Genomic DNA, 23,646 nt, shown 5'->3' on the forward strand with positions numbered 1-23,646 from the left:
CAAATGCATCTCATTGCAAAAAGACATAACTGCAGATGATGTAACTGAGAAAATGACTATGTAGCACATGGGGCTGACACTCCTTCAGGTTCCTATTGGCCATTCACCAGAATGTGTGTGAAAGACCATCAAATCCCAGTTGAAAAGCTCTGGGACAGACATTTGCCTGCAGAGTTCAGGGCCCTACTATGAGGTTGAATTGGGGATCAGAAGACTGTACTGTGTGTGGGAAACAGTCATTTACAGTGATGCTCCCTAGATAGATCCATTACTGGCCAGAGGACAGACTCACTGTCCAGTGAATCATGATGGGTGGACTCTCGAAGCTGGAAGGCCATTAGTGAGCCTTCCAACATTGGCACTGAAGTTGGCTTTTCATGGTAAGAAAATGAGATTGAGCTCCAAAATGAAGGTGCCCTCTCTCCAACAATTATAAAAGCACAAAATAAAATAAAAATCTTTTAGCATAGCTGCCGTTCAAGCCTGACAGATCTCTTCTTGCCTTTAGTTCCACTTCTACATGCCCCCCGCACCATACACACACACATACACATATACACACACACATGTACATGCACACACGCACACACAACACACACCACAGACACTGCACACACTGCACACCCACCCTCACACATACACACACTGCACACACACCCTCACACACAAACCACGCACACACACACAGACACACACACGCATACACACACAACACACACCACATACACTGCACACACACCCTCACACACACAGACACACACGCAACACACACCACACACACAGACACACACACAGACACACACACACACACACACACACGCATGGGAGGCCCATTACCAGGCAACCACAGAGTGTTGCAGCACTTACAAGAACTTAGAACTGCAAAATCCTAATTAGCATAAAATAATGGGCATTTGAGGGGATTTATGGCTGACTTGTCTGTCATCCGATGGAAAGATGGGTAGTCTTGCTCCCACCTCCCCGGCTTCATCTGCCTCCGGGAGGTGGCTTAAGGTGATGGAATGGCAGGGAAACAGGCCACCAGTCCACGACCCTAATGACTTGGTATCAGGCCCCTATCATTTTGGGAAGCTTCTGATTTGCCTTCAGAACAACAGAACTATGGCAGATCCCTCATGTTTTAGGGACACCTGTACCAAGTTATTATCTCATGGGTTTATTTGAAATCATACAGGCTTTTGGAGTTCAGCCTCTTGGTCAGATTCAAGGAGAGAGCACAGAACACAGACTCAGAGTTAACAGGCAGAGAGACCAAAGAACTGGTGTGAGTGGAGTGTCAGATGATAAGTCTCTGCAGGTGACCAAGAGTGTTAGATGGTGAGTGATGTCAACACCTGAATAACCAGCAAAGGGATGACCTTTAATCTTATTAAGTGAGGCAGAGAGATAATTACAAAAAGAAATAAAAGTAAGATGGTGCGAGAGAAAAACTAAATGACTGGAATCACATGCCAAACTCAAAAATGTACAACTAATTAAAATAAAGAGACCATAACAATTATTCAAATTATGCTGTCAAAATAGGACAGTAAGGACGATTTTACAGATACACAACAGTATGATGGGGTCATCTATAGTGTGACTTGAAGCCAAGATCACAGTTGAGGCTGTCTTCATGGATACAGAACTTGGCTATCAGACTCTGCTCGGCGATTCTGCATTGTATCTCAAAGTCCACCTTGGAGGACGCCTACCTGAAGATCAGAGGCTGAATGCACTCGACCGCTGAAGTGTTCCCCCACTGGGAGGGAACATTCCTGTCTGATAATTGTTGTGCGGTGTCCATTCATCTGTTTTCATAGCATCTGCATGGTCTCGCCAATATACCATGCCTCGGGACATCCTTACCTGCAGCCTATGAGATAGACAACATTGGCCGAGCCACATGAGTATCTGCTGTATATGTGGTGGGTGGGGTTTCCACATGTGATGGTAGGGTCCGTGTCATTGGTCTGTCAGTCTTGTAGGGGTTCCCAAGACAGAGTTGTGTGGTGTTGTGGTCAATGGTGCCCTGAAGGCTGGGTAGTTTGCTACAAACAATGGTCTGTTTAAGATTTAGCAGTTGTTTGAAGGCGAGAAGTGGAGGTGTGGGGAAGGTCTTGGTGAGATGCTCATTGACATTGAAGGTTGTAAAGTACATGGCGTAGTTTCTTTGCTCTGGGGAAGTATTGGATGGTGAAAGGTGTTCTGCTCTCTCACTACACCAAACAAAAGGGCTGTGCTCCAAAAGCTTGTGTGATTCCAAATAAAGAGATAATAGGAGCTGCAGATGCTGGAGAATCTGAGATAACAAAATGTGCAGCTGGATGAACACAGCAGGCCAAGCAACACCTTAGGAGCACAAAAGCTGACGTTTCGGGCCTAGACCCTTCATCAGAAAAAAGGGTGTGGTTTTTTTCTGATGAAGGGCTTAGGCCCGAAACGTCAGCTTTTGTGCTCCTAAGGTGCTGCTTGGCCTGCTGTGTTCATCCAGCTCCACACTTTGTTATCCCATGATTACAAATAAACCTGTTGGAGTACAACCTGGTGTCGTGTGACGTCTGACTTTGTCCACCCCAGTCCAACACTGCCACCTGCACATTAAGGGGGCTGTAGCCAAGGACAGAGACAGCACTTCTGAAATTGGCCAGTCTCACTTTGGCGGCCTTTACTTGCAGTGCAGTGACATGCACTGATTCCCATATGGATCCATCTTGACCCATCAGTAGTGTTCTTACCAAGGAACGAACTGGGAGTCCCTGAAATAATCCAACATCTTTTTAATGAATTGCAGGTCAGTGCTTCACCTCGGCTGAGAAAGATGGGCTGGGGAAGCCCTAAGAAACACACTTTTCCCTATTGCCACAGGAGATACTTCTTGCAGGGCCTTTTTACATAAGCATCTGAATAGTGCCTGCAGGACAGCCTGCCTTGCGTGCATGTGATGACCTCCTGCTGACTCCATATTTTTGATGTGATTTGCACTGGTGCACACCAGAGTGCAGGATCCCTGAAGAATAATTATTATAATGTTGCAACCAATTCTGGCTCAGGTGCCTGTCATTCAAGCTTCACTACCAATTTCTGATTTCGATGTGGAATTTTCCTGAAGATGCGGCCTCAGGCTTGGGTTCTATTGGTGTCAGTAAGCTCCATACCTCAAATATCAGCCGTGAATCCGGGCTTCATGAGATAAGGGGTGGCCCAGCTGAGTATGACGCTGCCCTCTGTTGATATCCACACAAGTATTTTTCAGCAGGAACCTGATAAACATTGGTCGCGAGTTTGTAACATTCGCATTTTCTCCTCAGTGGGTAAAGGCCATATAGAGTAACGACAGCCTGTTGTACAAGTGAGGTGAATCACCTCAGCAGAGAGGAGTGCTGAGAGGTCCCTCTGTGTTATACCTCCAACTGCACCGGGAAGTAAAAATAGCTTTTCCCATTTTCTTTGGGGAAAGACATGAAATTGACACACTTTTTGGACTTGGTTTCAACAAAGTCTATAATGAATAAGTGGGTAATAAAATGTGAGGCTGGATGAACACAGCAGGCCAAGCAGCATCTCAGGAGCACAAAAGCTGACGTTTTGGGCCGAGACCCTTCATCAGAGAGGGGGATGGGGTGAGGGTTCTGGAATAAATAGGGAGAGAGGGGGAGGCGGACCGAAGATGGAGAGAAAAGAAGATAGGTGGAGAGGAGAGTATAGGTGGGGAGGTAGGGAGGGGATAGGTCAGTCCAGGGAAGACAGACAGGTCAAGGAGGTGGGATGAGGTTAGTAGGTAGGAGATGGGGGTGCGGCTTGGGGTGGGAGGAAGGGATGGGTGAGAGGAAGAACAGGTTAGGGAGGCAGAGACAGGTTGGTCCTGCCGCATCTTCACCATCCCCCCAGACCTCCCACTGCCTGAGGACGAACGGTCAGTCCTTAGTAAGGGGCTCACATTTGTCCCCCAACAACCACACATCAACGAATACCAGTCACGGTTGGACATAGAGCAGTTTTTCTGCCGTCTTCGCCTCCATGCCTACTTCTTCAACCGGGAGCCTAACCCTCCCTCCACTGACCCCTTCACCCGCTTCCAACACAAGTTCTCCTCCTGGACACCAACCCCAGGCCTCCTACCCTCCCTCGACCTCTTCATTTCCAACTGCCGTCGAGACATTAACCACCTCAACCTCTCCACCCCTCTCACCCACTCCAACCTCTCCCCCGCAGAACGGGCAGCCCTCCGCTCCCTCCGCTCCAACCCCAACCTCACCATCAAACCCGCAGACAAGGGTGGCGCAGTGGTAGTATGGCGAACTGACCTCTACATCGCTGAGGCCAGACGCCAACTCTCCGACACCACCTCCTACCGCCCCCTCGATCATGACCCCACACCCGAGCACCAAACCATCATCTCCAACACCATTCACGACCTCATCACCTCAGGTGACCTCCCACCCACAGCCTCCAACCTCATTGTTCCCCAACCCCGCATGGCCCGTTTCTATCTCCTTCCCAAAATCCACAAACCTGCCTGCCCTGGTCGACCCATCGCCTCAGCCTGCTCCTGCCCCACCGAACTCATCTCCACCTATCTGGACTCCATTTTCTCCCCTTTGGTCCAGGAACTCCCCACCTACGTCCATGACACCACCCACGCCCTCCACCTCCTCCAGGACTTCCAATTCCCTGGCCCCCAACACCTCATATTCACCATGGACGTCCAGTCCCTATACACCTGCATTCCGCATGCAGATGGCCTCAAGGCCCTCCGCTTCTTCCTGTCCCGCAGGCCCGACCAGTCCCCCTCCACCAACACTCTCATCCGCCTAGCTGAACTCGTCCTCACCCTCAACAACTTCTCTTTTGACTCCTCCCACTTCCTACAGACTAAGGGGGTGGCCATGGGCACCCACATGGGCCCCAGCTATGCCTGCCTCTTTGTAGGTTACGTGGAACAGTCCCTCTTCCGCACCTACACAGGCCCCAAACCCCAACTCTTCCTCCGGTACATTGATGACTGTATTGGCGCCGTCTCTTGCTCCCCAGAGGAGCTTGAACAGTTCATCCACTTCACCAACACCTTCCACCCCAACCTTCAGTTCACCTGGGCCATCTCCAGCACATCCCTCACCTTCCTGGACCTCTCAGTCTCCATCTCAGGCAACCAGCTTGTAACTGATGTCCATTTCAAGCCCACCGACTCCCACAGCTACCTAGAATACACCTCCTCCCACCCACCCTCCTGCAAAAATTCCATCCCCTATTCCCAATTCCTCCGCCTCCGCCGCATCTGCTCCCACGATAAGACATTCCACTCCCGCACATCCCAGATGTCCAAGTTCTTCAAGGACCGCAACTTTCCCCCCACAGTGATCGAGAACGCCCTTGACCGCGTCTCCCGTATTTCCCGCAACACATCCCTCACACCCCGCCCCCGCCACAACCGCCCAAAGAGGATCCCCCTCGTTCTCACACACCACCCTACCAACCTCCGGATACAACGCATCATCCACTCTCTCCGTGACTCCCTTGTTCGCTCCACACTGCCCTCCAACCCCACCACACCCGGCACCTTCCCCTACAACCGCAGGAAATGCTACACTTGCCCCCACACCTCCTCCCTCACCCCTATCCCAGGCCCCAAGATGACATTCCACATTAAGCAGAGGTTCACCTGCACATCTGCCAATGTGGTATACTGCATCCACTGTACCCGGTATGGCTCCCTCTACATTGGGAAAACCAAGCGGACGCTTTGAGACCGCTTTGCAGAACACCTCCGCTCAGTTCGCAACAAACAACTGCACCTCCCAGTTGCAAACCATTTCCACTCCCCCTCCCATTCTTTAGATGACATGTCCATCATGGGCCTCCTGCAATGCCACAATGATGCCACCCGAAGGTTGCAGGAACAGCAACTCATATTCCGCTTGGGAACCCTGCAGCCTAATGGTATCAATGTGGACTTCACCAGCTTCAAAATCTCCCCTTCCCCCACCGCATCCCTAAACCAGCCCAGTTCGTCCCCTCCCCCCACTGCACCACACAGCCAGCCCAGCTCTTCCCCTCCACCCACTGCATCCCAAAACCAGTCCAACCTGTCTGTGCCTCCCTAACCTGTTCTTCCTCTCACCCATCCCTTCCTCCCACCCCAAGCCGCACCCCCATCTCCTACCTCCTAACCTCATCCCACCTCCTTGACCTGTCCGTCTTCCCTGGACTGACCTATCCCCTCCCTACCTCCCCACCTATACTCTCTCCACCTATCTTCTTTTCTCTCCATCTTCAGTCCGCCTCCCCCTCTCTCCCTATTTATTCCAGAACCCTCACCCCATCCCCCTCTCTGATGAAGGGTCTAGGTCCGAAACGTCAGCTTTTGTGCTCCTGAGATGCTGCTTGGCCTGCTGTGTTCATCCAGCCTCACATTTTATTATCTTGGATTCTCCAGCATCTGCAGTTCCCATTATCTCTTATCCATGAATAAGTGGGTGTTGTTTTTTACTTTCCATTTGAATGACTTCAATGAAACGAAAAGTGGAAATAATTATTTGAGTTATTTTATCAGAAAGAATGAATTTAGTTACCGCCACTGGTTGCACCCCTTTTAAATTCCACTCAGTATCAGTTCAACTGATCTAAGCTTATGGTTCCTAGAATGCTGATCTCCTGCACAACCTTTAAGATACTCTATGCAGATTCCGTGTGAAGTCTTTCACAGGGCTGTCAGAACATCCAGCATCTTGGCCACTAGTCCTGTTGCTTGGAATCTTGTAGAAGTTCCATCTGTTCCCTGGTTTAAGGTAAGTTGAGACAAAGATAGCGGTTAGTCTCAGCAGAAACAATGATTCCTCTTTCTATTCCAAGTAGAGACCTCTTGAAATTTACCTTGTTCTTCTTATCGTTCAAATTAAATGCTCTGCTATTTCAGAAAGGCATATCTCTCATTCCCCTGCTCCTTCAGATCTCTTGGATTCCAGTGCTAATATCTGGATGTTTTTGAAGGAGACATCTTGGATTTGATGTCGTGATGTTTATGATCTGTAAAGTGCTCTGCAGATAATTACTTATTTTTACACTGTAATGCTCAACACGGTGTAGGAAACGTGAAAGGGCAGGTTCCTATAAACAACGCGTGATAATGACTCGATCTTCAGATTTTTAACACTGGTTGAGGGATTGTTATTGATCAGGAGACTTAAGAAAACTCTCCAGCTCTCATTACAAGTAATACCATGAGATTTTAAGTTCCACCTCAGAGATTGAACAGGGTCACAATTTGCTACCATATGCAAAAGGCACACTTGTGACAATGAAGCACTCCCTATTGAAACATGGAACCAGAGGAAATAAGAGCTGGAGTAGACCCTTCAAGACTTCTCTGCCATTCCGTTTGATCATGGCTGATCCTTAATCTGACTATCACACTGCCACTTTCTTCCCATACCCCTTCATGTGCTTAAAATCTAAGAAGTGATCAATCTCTTTCTTGAATATAGTCAGCGACCCAACCTCCTTTGTGGCAGTGAGTTCATCAGATTCACTACCCTCTGAGTGAATATGTTCGTCCGCTCTGCCCAAAATGGCCTACCGCGAATCCCGAGTCCATGTCCCCTGGTTGTGGACTCCCTCTCCAAAGGGAACATCCTCCCTGCATTTAGTCTTTCCAGCTGCTAATAGAATATTACACATTTGAAAGAATCCCTTTCATTCTTCGAAATCATGATGAATACAGGCTAACTTGTACAAATCTCTCCTCATACAATTGTCCTGCCACCTCCCAGTATCAGCTTAGTGAACCTTGGTTGTACACCCTCTATCTCAGGTATATCTTGGCTAGGGAGACCAAAAGTGTTCAACCTTGACCCTACTGAGCTTCATTAAGACATCCCTATTTCTGATTTGAGGACACAATTATCCTTTACTAATGTACAATTTTGAGTAAAGTACTGTTGAATGTAATTGGTATTTCCATGGATCACGGTGTCAGAATTGATCCAGCATATAAGGTATTTTATTTGCAGCTTAAAATCATGTTTTGACTACGTTCCCTACATGAGCTGACCTTTTCGCCTGTACCCTCCTTTCTCAGCTACAAATTGCTGTACTTCTATCAGTAAATTTGTCAGTACGGAAGTGCATGTTTTACTTACCTTATGGTACAAATGCAGGGAACCTAGCAGGCAAAATGAGAAGATGTGCAGGAGTTTAAAATACGCCCACAAACAGACTTTGCAAGGCATGGCCAGAAGAACAGAAATGGACTCTCCAGCAAACTGATTGAAATACAAAACAAAAACAGAAGTTGCTGGAATAGCTCAGCAGGTCTGGCAGCATCTGGGGAAAGAAATCAGAGTTAAAGTTTCAGGTCTGGTGACCTTTCTTCAGAACTCAGAGAACTTGGTGAAGTACAAAGGTGTTTCACAGCTAATAGTTGTAACATTTGCCAACTCAACAGAGAGGGAATTTGGTGCCTGTGGAGAACTGGAGTGGGTATAGAAGAAGGATTGTGCCCTTAAGGAAATGCCAAAAGAAAACAAATGCACCATCAAGACAGGGATGGATTGTTGGCCTGATTTTGAGAAGCATATAGTGGAATGAGTGCTTGAAACTCAGCAGAATGGTTATGTTGTCTCTAGTAATGCAATGTGTTTGTAGGCTTTGTGGACTAAATGTAATGCTGAGTTCAACAAAGAATACATAACATCAACTAGTTATTGTAGCTATTTTATGAAATGAAAGAGCCTGGTATTGAATATCTAGATTGATCAGAGGCTACAATCCGACCAGTTCCCAGAAATTTCTGATGAAACATCAGCTGAAACACATGTAAAATTATTTCCAATCAGCAACATTTTGACTATGACCAGCAACCAAACTGGAGTGCAAATGTTTGAAAACAGTTTATATAAAAACGTGTATATATAGGAAGACCCTCTTCATGGCAGGACCAGCCCACAGGGCTAATGGAGCAAAATTAAAACCGATGGGATTTTCCCAACCCAGAACCAAAGGCAAAAATCTTGTTCCCTACAAGAGCTTTCTTGTGCTGCTCCATGACAACGGTTAGATGCATATAGTTGTATATACGTGCTATCTTAGACATTCCAATGGCTGAGTCATTGTTGTAACCGTGTAAAGTGCTGTTGGACTTTGGGACCATGTGGAAATCCCGGAGTAGCTGACTCCCAGGGAATTGCCTGGGCCAATTCCTCTGCTTCTGGAACCTTTGGAAAAATAAAACCCTTAAATTTGGAGAATTCAGAGAGCTTTGACTCACTGAAGTTTAATAGCTACCCAGAAAATGTCACAAGAGTTTCTGACTCAATGTCCCATGAGTGAATAAAATAAAGATGCTTACTCTTTCACATAGTGAGCTCCAGATTCCTACCACCCTTTGACTGGAAAAAAACTTCTCAACTCTCCTCTAAGCATTTTATTTCTACCTTAAATCTTATTCATCTTGGTTATTGACTCCTCAGCTAAAGGGAAAAGTACCATCCTATCCATGCTCCTCAGCCTTAAATATCGCTCTCAGGTTCCCTCTCAATCTTTACTGCTCCATTGAAAAAAGTCCAGCCTGTCCAATCTCTTTTTCATAACTTAGGCATTCCAACTAGGCAGCATCCTGATAAACCTCCTCTGCATCCCTCAAGTGTAAACACATTCTTCCTATAATGTTGTGACTAGAACTGTACATAGTACTTCAGCTTTGCCTTAATCGGCATACAATGTGGAAGCAGGCCATTTGGCCCATCGAATCCCCATTGACCCTGTGAAGAACAGCCACCCAGACTCACCCCTCTACCCTATCCCTGTAACCCTGCATTTCCTGTGGCCAATCTGGCTGACCTGCACATCTTTGGATATTGGGATCACCTGGAGGAAACCCATGCAAACATGGGGAGAATGTCAACTTCCATGCAGATAGCTGCTTGAGGGTGGAATTGACCCCAGGTCTCTGGCACTGTGAGGCAGCAGTCCTAACTACCCAACCACCATGCTGCCCTTGTGCTTGCTGCTGTATTCTGTGCCTTGACTAATAATCAAATATCTTATATGTCTTCCAAACCAGTTTATGTACCTGCCCAGCTACCTAGAAGTATACCGAGGCAAGTCTGGTCTTTTTTATGCTTCATTCATAATGTAGTCCCATACCTTGTTATCCTTCCTAAAGTCCAATTCCTCACACTTTTCAGAACTGGCTCTGGGAAGAGTCATATTAGATTCAAAATATTAATACTGTTTACTGCTTTTCTCCCCTGTAGATGCTGCCAGACCTGCTGAGTTTCTCCATCATTTTCTATGTTTGTTGCATTGATATCCCATTGCAAATTACAACTATTCTCCTCATTATTTACCATCCTACATTCTTTGTGTCATCCACAAACATCCTTTTCTTATTTGTATACCATTGAAGTATACCAAACAGCGAGGGCTCCAACACCAAGCCCAGATTCTCATTGACAGAAACAACTTTCTACCATCATCCTCTGTTTCCTGCCTCATGCAATGTTGGATCCAACATGCATTTCTATTTGGATCCCATGGGCTGTTTGACCAATGAGCCATGCAGGACTTTTTCAAAAGGCTTGTTGAAGTCCATGTAGACCTGGTCAAATGCATTACCTTCATCAGTACCTGCCGCTCTGTTGACTTCCATCTCAGTCGTCTGATAGCTTAGTCCATCATCTGGCACCATATTCCTCATCCAGCACCATAACCATTCACACTTTCCTTCACCCACCTTGCTCACCCAGTACTTTGACCCTTCTTTTCCCACAACCCCCCAACATGCACGCGCGCGCGCGCGCGCGCGCACACACACACACACACACACACACACACACACACACACACACACTCATATACTTGCGGCGATGCCTACCTGATCCCCTACCCTTCCCATACTCTCCATCTCCTCCACCTGGCCCCTTAGCACACTCCCACTGTACTTGACACCTTATGCACACATTCCTGTCCCCACTCATCTGACACCCCTCCCTCTCTCCTTATGTGCTTACTCTTTCACCATAGCTTTCAAAGTGTCTGCTGATACTAAAAAATCCTGGCTGCTGTACTCAAAGCTTGGCTATTTCAATGATCTGTTGCCAGATAAGAGTGTCAAAGCAAAAGGCCTCTGTCCATGAATCCCTGTGTGGAAGCCATCTGAAGGTAAATGGTCAAGAAATTGTCAGTTCTCAGCGAGTTGAGTGGGCGTCCCAATGGCCAAATGGTACAGCTTATTCGTGTGGGAAATGTTCCAGTCCTATATAATGAATGTCTGAGCTGAAAATATACCCTCATTACAGATGGAGTTGAGAGTCTAATTGCTTGTAGTTCAAGCTCTAGACGTGTGCCTTTATGAATCTTTTAAGGATCATGATCCACCAAACACAGCATTGGATGATTAGTAGAAGTAAAACCTTCCCAGACTGTGGAAATATGTGTGCTGGCCCACTTGATGCTTTGCATGGTTTTGTTAATGTAGGCTGTTATTTGTATACAAAGTGTCATCAGATCAGTCAAGAGAAGCTTGACTGAGAAGCTCAGCACCGTCTACGGAGAGAGAAAGAGAGTTGACATGCCCAGTCTGACAGTTCCTCAACATGAAGCAGGATTATACCGGACTTGAAATGTTAACGCTGTTTCTATCTCTGCAGATGCTGAGTTTCTGCAGCTATGTCTGGTGTTTGAAACTATTTATTAATTACTTTTGAAATCTTTTTTCATAGTACAGTTACTTGTCCTGCATTCTCCAGTTCACCTCCACAAAATTCCTGTGAGGTTGATGTGGCTGAATTACAACAGCTGGTCCACACGTCTCATTGCTCTGCTGTCTGTCAACCTGCATTGATCCCAAGCTGTGAAATGAATGATGAGCTCCTACTAGGACACATTGATGATGCCGGTGTTTCATCAGGACAAGCAGGCTGTGAGATGCCCTTATCCCACTGTGCTTCAGTCTCCCACTACAGTCAGGAGCATGCTCCCGTGGAATGTACAGAGCTAGATCTTCAAGAGTATCTGACTGATGCTGTCACACAGGAAACTACAGCACGCTCCCGGGCCTCAAGCCCACATGAAGGGCAAGGTACAGCATCCTGTAGCTTTGGATCTTGTCCTGATATAAAAGAATCATCCATATGGGATCATGTTGAGAGCAGACCAGAAAAATGCTGTAGCAGTGGATGTGGAAACTCACAACACTGCAATCTACCCACTGGAAATAATCGGGTAAGTTATTGTTTCAATTAAAATGTTTTTTTTGTTTGAAGTTTGAGGCACATTTGGGAACAATTGCTGACTTGTTTCATGTTTTCCTCTTAATGTAGTGTTTGCCTTTTCATCTTCCCTTTTTGTACCAGGCACTATTTTCCAGCTGAGGAAAGGCGTATTAATAATCTGTGTGTGTACAGGTGCAGTGAAGCCTTTCCTTTCTACACATCCTTCTCCTATCTCTGTAAAAGCCACAAAGTAAACTCCACAAATGTGTACCTATAAAAGAAAATTGTGCTCTGTCCTGGTGAGAATAGACAGACAATTATGGATTGGCCACTATTTTACAGTGACCTAAGGCAAATTGTGATTACCTAGTATGTGATTCCAGGATTCAGGGATTCAAATTCCCTGTTTCCATCAATTTTCCCATTAAGGGCATTGTTATTAGCGACTGTATAAATCAAATTCTGTTTAAGATTACAGTATTTTCCTGGATTTCAGTGCTGGCTTTAAGGTTATGTTCTGCATGTCCATCCACTTTTCTATGAACACTGCAAATCAGTGACCTTGAAAATAAGAAAAAAAAAGGCTGTATCGAACTCTAAGCATTCTCAAGCTGTTTGGAATATACAAATGTCATCTGCAGAGTTCAACAGAACAGGATTGAATAATGTTACATTGATATCCTGGAGTGTTATTCTTTATAGGTTTTGAGATCAAGGATAGCTTTCAGAGTTTTTTTTGGAAACATTGCCAGGCTTTAGCTATCTTTCTGAATTGAACAGCGTCCATGACCAAATAGGTTCCTTCTGATTCACTGGGAAGGGTGGCTCGATAAACTAAAAATGTTCTTTCTTGTTCCTTATTTTCTTTGTTCTTATAATTGCACCAGTGCAATGTATCCATTTTCACACACTATTTGACATTGTAACTCTCTGACTCATGCTATCAATGGAACTTGGTCAACTGCCTGAACTTGTTACATTAGAGAACTGTCGGCACTGAAATTTATGATCAGTAAGAGTGACACCCATTGCAAATCCACTTCTAAGTGTATGGAGCTGCAGTTGTTATTAACAGTAAGCTATGTTTTTAAAACAAAAATAAGACAAAATCTCTTTGTGATGGGCTCTTGGCAAATTTGGATGGGGCATGTTGTAATGGGCGCCAAATGTCTAGACTTCTTAAAATTTTGCCTAATGATAAGAAGGACAAATAAAAGCTTGTCAACTATGTTTTCTCATCTCTGGCCAGCAGTGTCTTTCCTTTTCTAGCTCTAGCCTAATTATCTCCGTTTTATTTCTTGTTTTATTGATGATGCTACCATCATCTCTGTTTTCTCTTTCTTCCTTCTTGGCTCCACCTGTTGAAATTTCCAAATCCTGTAGCCATAGGGTTAGATTAAGGCTTCTCTTGACCTCTCCAACTCTAAAGTGACAGAGGTCCAATTTTCTGTCTTATGCATGAAGGGCAGGACCTCTGGCCACTGCTATGATAAGACTTTACCTTCTCTATATATGGGATTAAATGATTGTGTACAAGTTGATGTGGAATTTTAAGACAATTCCATTACCTCTGTGCCAAAAATGCATATTTAGCTTATGATTGGTTTTGAAACTGCCATCCCCCATACTACTTTCCAGCTAAGATATGCCATTCTTGCATTAGAAGCCAGCTTCAATATATTTTCACCTCCGAATCTCATGTTTTAGCACGCCTTACAGGTCTGGATCAACCAGACATGGAATGTGTTGCCAAATGGATGGGTGTGAGTTTAAGTGCACACAGAGCAGATTGCACATGGTGAACAAGAAGCAGAACCTGGTCTTCTGACGAAAAGAAAAGAGCAAAGTGCAAAGATAGTAGGAACTGCAGATGCTGGAGAATCTGAGATAACAAGGTGTAGAGCTAGATGAACACAGCAGACCAAGCAGCATCAGCGGAGGAGGAAGGCTGATGTTTCGGGCCGAGATCCTTCTTCAGAAATGGTGGAAGGGAACGGGGTTCTGAAACAAATAGGGAGAGGGGGGAAGTGGATGGACGATAGATAGAGGAGAAGATAGGTGGAGAGGAGATACACCAGTCAAAGAGGCAGGGATGGAGCCAGTAAAGGTGAGTGTAGATGGAGAGTTAGGGAGGAGATAGGTCAGTCCGGGGAGGATGGACAGGTCAAGGGGTAAGTAGGTAGGAGATGGAAATGGGGCTTGAGGTGGGAGGAGGAGATTGGTGAGAGGAAGGACAGGTTAGGGTGACGGGGACAAGCTGGGCTGGTTTTAGGATGCAGTAGGGGGAGCGCAGATTTTGAAGCTTGTGAAAACCACATTGACACCATTGGGCTGCAGGGTTCCCAAGCCGAATATGAGTTGCTGTTCCTGCAACCTTCAGGTAGCATCGTTGTGGCACTGCAGGAGGCTCAGGATGGACATGTCATCTAAAGAATGGGAGGGGGAGTGGAAATGGTTTGCGACTGGGAGGTGCAGTTGTTTATTGCGAACTGAGCGTAGGTGTTCTGCAATGCGGTCCCCAGCCTCCGCTTGGTTTGCCTGATGTAGAGGAAACGAAGATGTAGATCTCCTACCTACTAACCTCATCCCACCCCCTTGACCTGTCCATCCTCCCTGGACTGACCTATCCCCTCCCTACCTTACCACCTACACTCACCTTTACTGGCTCCATCCCTGCCTCTTTGACCTGTCTGTCTCCTCTCCACCTATCTTCTCCTCAATCCATCTTCTATCCGCCTCCCCTACTCTCCCTATTTATTTCAGAACACCCTTCCCCTCCCCATTTTCTGAAGAAGGGTCTAGGCCAGAAACGTCAGCCTTCCTGCTCCTCCGATGCTGTTTGGCCTACTGTGTTCGTCCTTGTTATCTCAGAGCAAAGTACAAAGCCGGTTTAAAGAGAAAATAAGTAGCATTTGCCAACTGATCAAGCAACTTAGGAGGAAAGCACAGGAAGGTGGAGTTGAGGATTAACAGACTAGCTAGGATCTCACTGAATGATGAGACCCAATTGTTCTGAATGGCCTGCTTCTGCTTCTCTATCTTGTGGTCTAACTTTGCTGAAGTGAGGTAATTCAGTGTGAGAAAACAAATGCGAGAATAATGGAAGGAAACCCATGCGCATGCGCAGACGTACATACACACGCGCACACACATGTACACACACATACACATACACGTACACATACACACACATGCACACATGTACACACGTGTGTGCACACGTTCACACACACATACGTGTACATACACAAGCGTACATACACATGCACACGCACTCTTGCAAGTTGACAACACTGACAAAATACTCTTGAAATACAGTGTGTTCAGCAGCCAAATTGTGAAGTGAAAAGATTTAATAGCCATTCTCAAAAAGTAGTAAGACATGAAAAGGCAAAATTCACAGTGGTACTAACCTGCGTAGCTAGTGAAACAAATTTTAAAACTCATGTTAATTTTCAAATGTAAAAAGACACTGCAAATTAAATTCATTGCATGGATTGTTTTGAATACCTGTGCCAATAGTTGGATGATTGAGGATGGCATGTTGTTGTGGATCAGTAATGTGCAGAACAGAGTTTTGGAGACCTATACAAAGAGCTCAGTTTATTAGCATGGGATATGTTCAGGTTCCATATAGCCAATGAGATCAAGAGATGGCTGTGAAGAAATAATATCTAAATTGCAGCCACATCAAGGAGTATAATGACTGTAGTTTAACCTTCACATGTGTTTCACTCCATTGAAAAACCATGTTCTTGAAAAAAGTCTTCACAAAAGTCAGAACAGTGTTATTGATTTTGTATAGTTTTGTGGTCAATTCCTGAGATGCTGCAAATGCAAAATCTGTCCTTTGATCATTCAGAACAAGCAGATTGTTTAATTAAGTAGATAGCAGTGAGACAATTTGTGAAGGGATGATTCTGAAACAGAAGGTGCAAAGTCTGATTCAGTGTGGGATCCTCCTGATGTTGCCATAGCTTCTGAATTAATTTGATGAACACTTTGGGTGTGACGCTGAGGGAACTGAATTTGATGTGTCTTAAAGCACTTTGATTGCAGTTAAAGATGTCATTTGTAGAATTAATTCATCCATTTGAATGCTACACTTGATTTAATTGGAATTAGTGCTTTCTTTTTCATGTTTTGAAATGGTTACTGACACCAACACCAGTTCACATTTTAACTTGGTGTAAATCAAACTCAATTTATGGAAGCCAGTTTATCATGTGCAGTCTTTGATAGATTTTATTGTTATTTATTCTGTTTTAATCATCCTGTGCTAAGAATCAATCTGTTCCTAGGTTAAGCTGATGCATCTAAAATCAGAAGGTTTCTTTTGTGGATCACAGATTCAAATTATTATCATTTGATAATAGTTTATTTAGCTAACTCACACCTTTCTTTGTTAGGTTGGTGATTTAGAAAATCTACGCATCCAAGCCACTGGGTTGATTCAAGGTGAGACATTATTTTCCTCTTTATGTTTCACTTCCTCCTCTCACTATGGATTTCTCCTCCTGGATTTCTCTCAATTACCATCAGGTTTGGGAGAAACACAACAAAGATTAATGTTTCTTTGAAGGTTACTTGCCTCAAATATGCAAGGAAATATAATATGCATCTGAACTGTCCTCCCAGAAATACACTTAGTTTCCCATGAGACATCCTCTTTCAATTAGGAGTCGGGGCATGACTAACTCATCTGTGCTACTCCTCTTCATATGTGCCCATTCCTACCCACAATAATCATCATCACTATGATTCCTTCCTGTATGTGAGCAGTGCTAAGAGCTGCCATGGGGTACACACCACTTGGATGAGACCAACTGTTATGCTGCTATTAAAGGTTGCTACTCTTTCCTCTTCTGAAACATTGGAACAGCCATTATCTTCAATCCCTGGCACTAAAAGGGAGGTGATGGCCAGAGATAATAGGAACTGCAGATGCTGGAGAATCTGAGATAACAAAGTGTAGAGCTGGATGAACACAGCAGGCCAAGCAGCTTCTTAGGAGCAGGAAAGCTGACGTTTCGGGCCTAGACCCTTCATCAAAAATGGGGGAGGGGAAGAGAGTTCTGAAATGAATCGGAGGGGGAAGTGGATCGAAGATGAATAGAGGAGAAGATAGGTGGAGAGGAGACAAACAATTCAAAGAGGCGGGGATGGAGCCAGTAGAGGTGGGGAGGTAGGGAGGAGATAGGTTAGTCCAGGGAGGATGGACAAGTCAAGGGGGTGGGATGAGATTAGTAGGTAGGAAATAGAGGTGCGGCTTGAGGTGGGCGGAGGGGATAGGTGAGAGGAAGAACAGGTCAGGGAGGCGGGGGCGAGCTGGGCTGGCTTTGGGAAGCAGTGGTGGGGAGGAGATTTTGAAGCTTGTGAAATCCACATTGATACAATTGGGCTGCAGGGTTCCCAAGCGGAATATGAGTTGTTCCTGCAACCTCGGGTGGCATCGTTGTGGCACTGCAGGAGGCCCAGGATGGACATGTCGCCTGAGGAATAGGAGGGGGAGTCGAAATGTTTCGCGACTGGGAGGTGCAGTTGTTTGTTCTGAACGGCGCGTAAGTGTTCTGCAAAGCAGTCCCCAAGCCTCCGCTTGGTTTCCCTGATGTTGAGGCCACAATGGGAACAGCGGATGCAGTATACCACATTAGCAGATGTGCAGGTGAACATCTGTTTGATGTGGAAAAGTCTTCTTGGGGCCTGGGATGGGCGTGAGGGAGGAGGTGTGGGGGCAGGTGTAACACTTCCTGCGGTGGCAGGGAAAAGTGCAGGGTGTGGTGGGGCTGGTGGGGAGTGTGGAGCGGACAAGGGAGTCACGGAGAGAGCGGTCCCTCCAGAAAACAAACAAGGCTGGGGAGGGAAAAATGCCTTGGGTGGTGTTGTCGGATTGCAGATGGCGGAAGTGTCGGAGGGTCATGCATTGGTTCTGGAGGGGTGGTGATGGTATGTGAGGATGAGGGGGTTTCTGTTTTGGTTGTTATTGCGGGGACGGGGTGTGAGGTATGAGTTGTGGGAAATGTGGGAGATACGGTTGAGGGCGTTCTCGACCACTGCGGGGGCTGGTTGTGATCCTTGAAAAATGCGGACATCTGAGATGTACTGGAGTGGAATGCTTCATCCCGGGAGCAGATGCGGCGGAGACAAAGGAATCAGGAATAGGGGATGGCATATTTGGAGGAAGGTGGGTGGGAGGAGGTGTATTCTAGGTAGCCGTGGAAGTCTCCGACTGATATTATGACTGGACTATTAATCCAGAGACCCAGATAATGTTTGGGGGACACAGGTTCAAATCCCGCTGTGGCATATGGTGGAATGTGAACAAATTAAAAATTGGAATTGTGTGTCTAATAATGACAATGACTCTGTTGTTGATTATTGGGAAAATCCATCTGGTTCAATGCTGTCCTTTTAGAGAGGGAAATCTGTCATCCGTATCTGGCCTGACCTACATGTGACTCCAGATCCACTGCAATGTGATTGACTCTTATCTGCCCTCTGGGCAGTTTGGGATGGGCAATAAATGTTGGCCCATCCAGTGACACTGTCAGCCTGTGAATGAATTAAATAAAAATTCTGTACAAATGTTGCAGTCTGTGCCCTTCTCCTTTTGATGGTTCATGATCTCTTGAAATGAATTTTCTGACTGTATATCTGCTCCCATGCCATGTTTTCATCTCCGCATCTTTTCCCCATCCCTGCTCACGTCTCAGCTTACCTGTGGTGAAAAGTTGGTGTCTTTATCAGCTCCAAGCTCACTCCTCCGATCTCCTCCTTTCTCACAACCTGTCCCCCACCTTTTGTGAATCTCAGCATATTCATAATTCTTCTGCACAATGCACAAATCCAATACACTGCTTTCTGGTTCACCAACATTTTCATGGCTTCATCCTCCCTATTTGTTGCCCTAATTCAGCCTGCTTTGAGATATGCTTTCAGTTCTGTAAGCCTCACACTTTGATTCCTTCCTTAAACTCATTTTCTTCTTCAGAACTCTCCTTATAACCTGCATCTGGCTCAAAGAGTATTGAATCATTCCACCTTAGGAATATTTGACTGATTTCTCTGCTAAGGGTATTAAATAAATGCAACAAAATCAAAGTTGCTGGAAAAGCTCAGCAGGTCTGGCAGCATCTGTGGAGGAGAAAACAGAACTAAAGTTTCGGGTCCGGTGACCCTTCCTCAGAACTCTGAGGAAGGGTTACCGGACCCGAAAATTAACTCTGTTTTCTCCTCCGAAAATGCTGCCAGACCTGCTGAGCTTTTCCAGCAACTTTGATTTTGTTCCTGATTTACAGCATCTGCAGTTCTTTTATTAAATAAATGCAAGCTGTATTTGTTATGTTCAGAAAATCAATTACCTACAAACATGTGAATTGTAGAAATATATGCACTTCTAATCTAATTGAGATATGGTCCTCTTGTTCTTGCATCAAAGATGGTAATTTTAAAAGTTTACAGCAAGATTTTTTTATTGTTAACTCTGTGTCCGTCACCTAAAAAGGAAAGAAATTTGCTCACAAATGTTTATGAATCGCATTGAAGTCCAATGTCACAGATTCAATGTCAGGAATGTCTTACAGTCAGCCAGTAGATAATTACTCAGTTGATCTATTTCTTGGCGAGTAGAGAACAACTTGTTAGTTGGGGCACCCTGATTTCTAAATAGTTTGAGGAGATCATTAATAACCTGAATTGGGTCTGGTCTTAAGTTCGCATGTGAATTGCAGAGCCACCCTCAATACTTGAGTGGAGTATCAAAGAATCCATACAGTGTGGAAATAGGCCATTCGGCCCATCTAGTCTACACTCACACTTCAAAGAGCATGCCGCCCCTATCCCTGTAACCCTGCATTTAGCCATGGCTAATCCACACAGCCTGTGCATTCCTGGACACAATGGGTAATTCAACTTGGCCATCCCTGCACATCTTTGGCCTGTAGGAGGAAACCGGACCACCCGGAGGAAACCCACGCAGACACGGGGAAAATGTGTAAACTCCACACAGCCACTTGAGGGTAGAATAGAACCTGGGTCCCTGGTACTGTGAGGCAGCAGTGCTAACCACTGAACCATTGTGTCACATTGTGAATATAGAATGGTTATAGCAGAGAATGTGCCATCTGGCCTCTTAAGCCAGTTTTGCCTCTCGATGGAAGAACATTAGCCTGCCCTACTTCTCCAGCCTTTATGCAAAGGTTTTTTCTGAACCACGCCTAAAACCTTTCCACCTTCGTGACAGTATGGTGCCCGGAGGTGGACACAGTTGAGAATGAGCCAGTGTTTTCTAATTGCTTATCATACCTTCCTTAGTCTAGAATATAAGGTCAAACCCAGGTATGATGACTGAATGTCTGTTGAAGGAATGCTACAAAAGTCTAGACTGGATGTGACTAGTTGAACCAAGCTGAGGTGCGTGATCATGATACTTAAGATGTTTCCGAATTGGAAAACATCCAGAGGTCTGCCTCGTTGATTTTTTTTGGATTAACCTTTCCAAGCATGGACACTTATTACTTTTAATGGGTTGGTTTGTGAACCATCCTGAATCTTAGCTGATAAGGCCAAGTATTTTTTTGGCCAGAAGCAGATTCGTAGAGGGTTCTCACACTGGAAGAGCTGTGAAGTTCTATGTTCTATGTTCTGGAAAAGCAAATCAGGCAGGACTTATGCACCCAATGGTAAGAGGGCGGGAATGGGATACTGAGTTTGCATGATCAGCTATGATTGTATTGAATAGTGGTGCACGCATGAAGGGCCAAATGGTGTATTCTTGCACCTATTTTCTATGTTTCTATGTCTTAGGGAGTGCTGGTGAATAAAGAGACCTCAGAGTGCAGTCTCAGGTAGGCAGCATAGTGAAGAAGGTGTTTGGTGTGCTTGCCTTTATTGATCAGTGCGTTGAGTATAAGAGTTGGGAGGTCATTTTACAGCCGTACAAGACATTGGTTCAGCCACTTTTGAAATGCCACGTCCATTTCTATTTTTCCGCGAGTGTTGGATGCTGTGAAACAATTTGTAGACTCATAGAGATACACAGTGCAGAAACAGATCTTTCGCTCTAACTTGTTCATGCCAAACAGATATTTAGATTAGATTCCCTACAGTGTGGAAACAGGCCCTTCGGCCCAACAAGTCACACTGCCCCTTGGTGCATCCTACCCAGACCCATCCCCCTATAACCCACACACCATGGCAATTTAGTATGGCCGATCCATTTAGCCATGTGCAAACTCCGCACAGACAGTCGCCTGAGGCTCGAGTCGAACCTGGGTCCCTGGCGCTGTGAGGCTGCAGTGCTAACCACTGAGCCACAGTGCTGCCCCAAATATCCTAAATAAATCTAGCCCCATTTGCCAGCATTTGGCTCATATCCCTGTAATCCCTTCCTGTTCATACACCCATCCAGGTGCTTCTGGCAGGGCACTCCATACATGCACCGTCCTCTGTTGAAAAAAGGTTGCTCCTTAGGCCCCTTTTAAATCTTTTTACCTCTTACCTTGAACCTATGCCCTCTAGCTTTGGACTCCCCCACCCCAGGGATAAGAGCTGGTCTGTTTATCCAATCCATGCCAGTTAGCAGAAAAGGCTAACACGAGGGGTTATAGTTTTAAGCTGGTTGGAGGAAAGTATAGAGGGGATGTCAGAGGCGGGTTCTTTACACAGAGAGTTGTGAGAGCGTGGAATGCGTTGCCAGCAGCAGTTGTGGAAGCAAGGTCATTGGGGACATTTAAGAGATTGTTGGACATGCATATGGTCACAGAAATTTGAGGGTGCATACATGAGGATCAATGGTCAGCACAACATCGTGGGCCGAAGGGCCTGTACTGTGCTGTAATGTTCTATGTTCTATGTTCTAAGAAATCCTTATTGGGGCTAGGGCAAATTGTGGAGTTCAAGGAAATGCGACAGAGGAGGTAAAAGATGCAGAAATAGGGACAAGTTATGGAAGTTCAGAGTTGACAACTTGACATAAATTGGGAACTGAAAGTAAATGAACAAGAGTTTTTTTAAAATTTCTTGCTTTGCTGAAAATTAGATCAGGTGAATTCAGATTGAAAACGCCATTAGGCCATTGTCATACCTCTTTCTCTCTAATCACATGTTTGAACTGTTGCTAATTATTTTTCCTGACTCTCCAGCAGGTGTGCACATTTAATTCCATCGGAGTTTGAACAAAGTTTGGGAACTCAAGCTGAAAATCTACCCACCGGGAATGAAGAGTTACAACATTTAGAAAATGGGAATTCCACACGAAATGCTGATCGACATGAAGTGGCTTGAATCTCCATTAGGTCTTCAGCTCATGTTCCCAGGCAGTGATTCCTGAAGCTAGGAAAACACTTTTCCATTTGACATCTCGGATGAATCCACCATTTCATCAAAAATGCACCAATAGATGTGGGTTGGAGAGAATAATTTGTGACGTTAAGGTTTTCAGTTTAATTCCAGGCTAACATGGTGAAAAGTTTCGAAGGATTTGCACAGTTCACTGTCAACCATGATGCCCAGTTGATCTTTAGCATCCTTAAAGTTGAAAGGTGCATAATCACTTGGGTAACAATCCCCGACTTGATTGTCTGTTTAGCTTTTGGTGGCATCTACTGTCTTTACCTCAGCAGTCCTGTACACACATAGTGACAGTGCCTGAAATAGGTCTGAAGAAACTTGGTCAAAATGCCATACGAGGGCTGATTTTACTTGTTTACTCTTAAACACAAAATATACAAATTCAGATTCAGATTATCTTTGTGGAGAAGAATATTATACATAGAATCCTGAAATCTGAAAGACAAACTTAATATTGCAATCAAGCCTGTAGAATTTAACATTAGGTATTAACAGCATTTTTAAAAATAATTGAGTCATTGGTTTTTAATTAAACAATAATTAGTAGAATTCCTTGTGGTCAGAGTTTTGTTTAGGTTTATTCAAATGAAGAATGCAGCGAGATCAAATTGAGCAAGATGTCTAACCTCTGTCAGAATATCCAACCCATAAGGGTATGGCTCTGAATTTTCTGGGTAAATATCGAGAAGGTACAGCAAGACTTGTGTCTGATGCACTAGCCATATTAATGACTCCTACCCCAACCCTGTCTGTCCGACATATTGGGATTGGGCCTAATTAGAAAGGGTCATCTATGCTATTTCTAGCGCAGCTTAGACAGTCAGTTGACTGGTGAGATCGAATCATTTATTTGGCATTGCACGTCACAATGAATTTATAAATAAACTCGGGTTCCCTTAGTCCCTGTAGATTATTTTTTAATCCCAACATGCTTCTCCTGTTTTAGAACTGCAAGGCACACCTTTGTTAGCCAGTTTTGTAGGTGAGTTCCCATTGAAGAAGTGTCAGGCTTCTCTCAGAACTAAAAAGTGGTGAAATTCTGCCAGATTTTGGTTATACTTCAAGTTCTATTTCTCTCTTTTTC

General features: G+C 45.1%; 1 protein-coding gene across 1 annotated transcript in view; it reads left to right on the forward strand.

Annotated features, from left to right (window-relative positions):
* The window catches only part of eda2r (ectodysplasin A2 receptor), a 37,895-nt gene extending 14,784 nt beyond the window's left edge, over positions 1-23,111 (forward strand). Inside the window, exons 9-11 of the mRNA XM_048544787.1 lie at positions 11,721-12,222; positions 16,622-16,670; positions 22,355-23,111. Of these exons, the coding sequence (XP_048400744.1) occupies positions 11,721-12,222; positions 16,622-16,670; positions 22,355-22,371 (568 nt within the window). The 3' untranslated portion in view covers positions 22,372-23,111. The remainder of the gene's footprint in view (positions 1-11,720; positions 12,223-16,621; positions 16,671-22,354) is intronic.
* Positions 23,112-23,646: the final 535 nt, after the last annotated feature.

The sequence above is a fragment of the Stegostoma tigrinum genome, chromosome 15 (genome assembly GCF_030684315.1).
Source record: "Stegostoma tigrinum isolate sSteTig4 chromosome 15, sSteTig4.hap1, whole genome shotgun sequence".
NCBI classification, from domain to species: domain Eukaryota; kingdom Metazoa; phylum Chordata; class Chondrichthyes; order Orectolobiformes; family Stegostomatidae; genus Stegostoma; species Stegostoma tigrinum.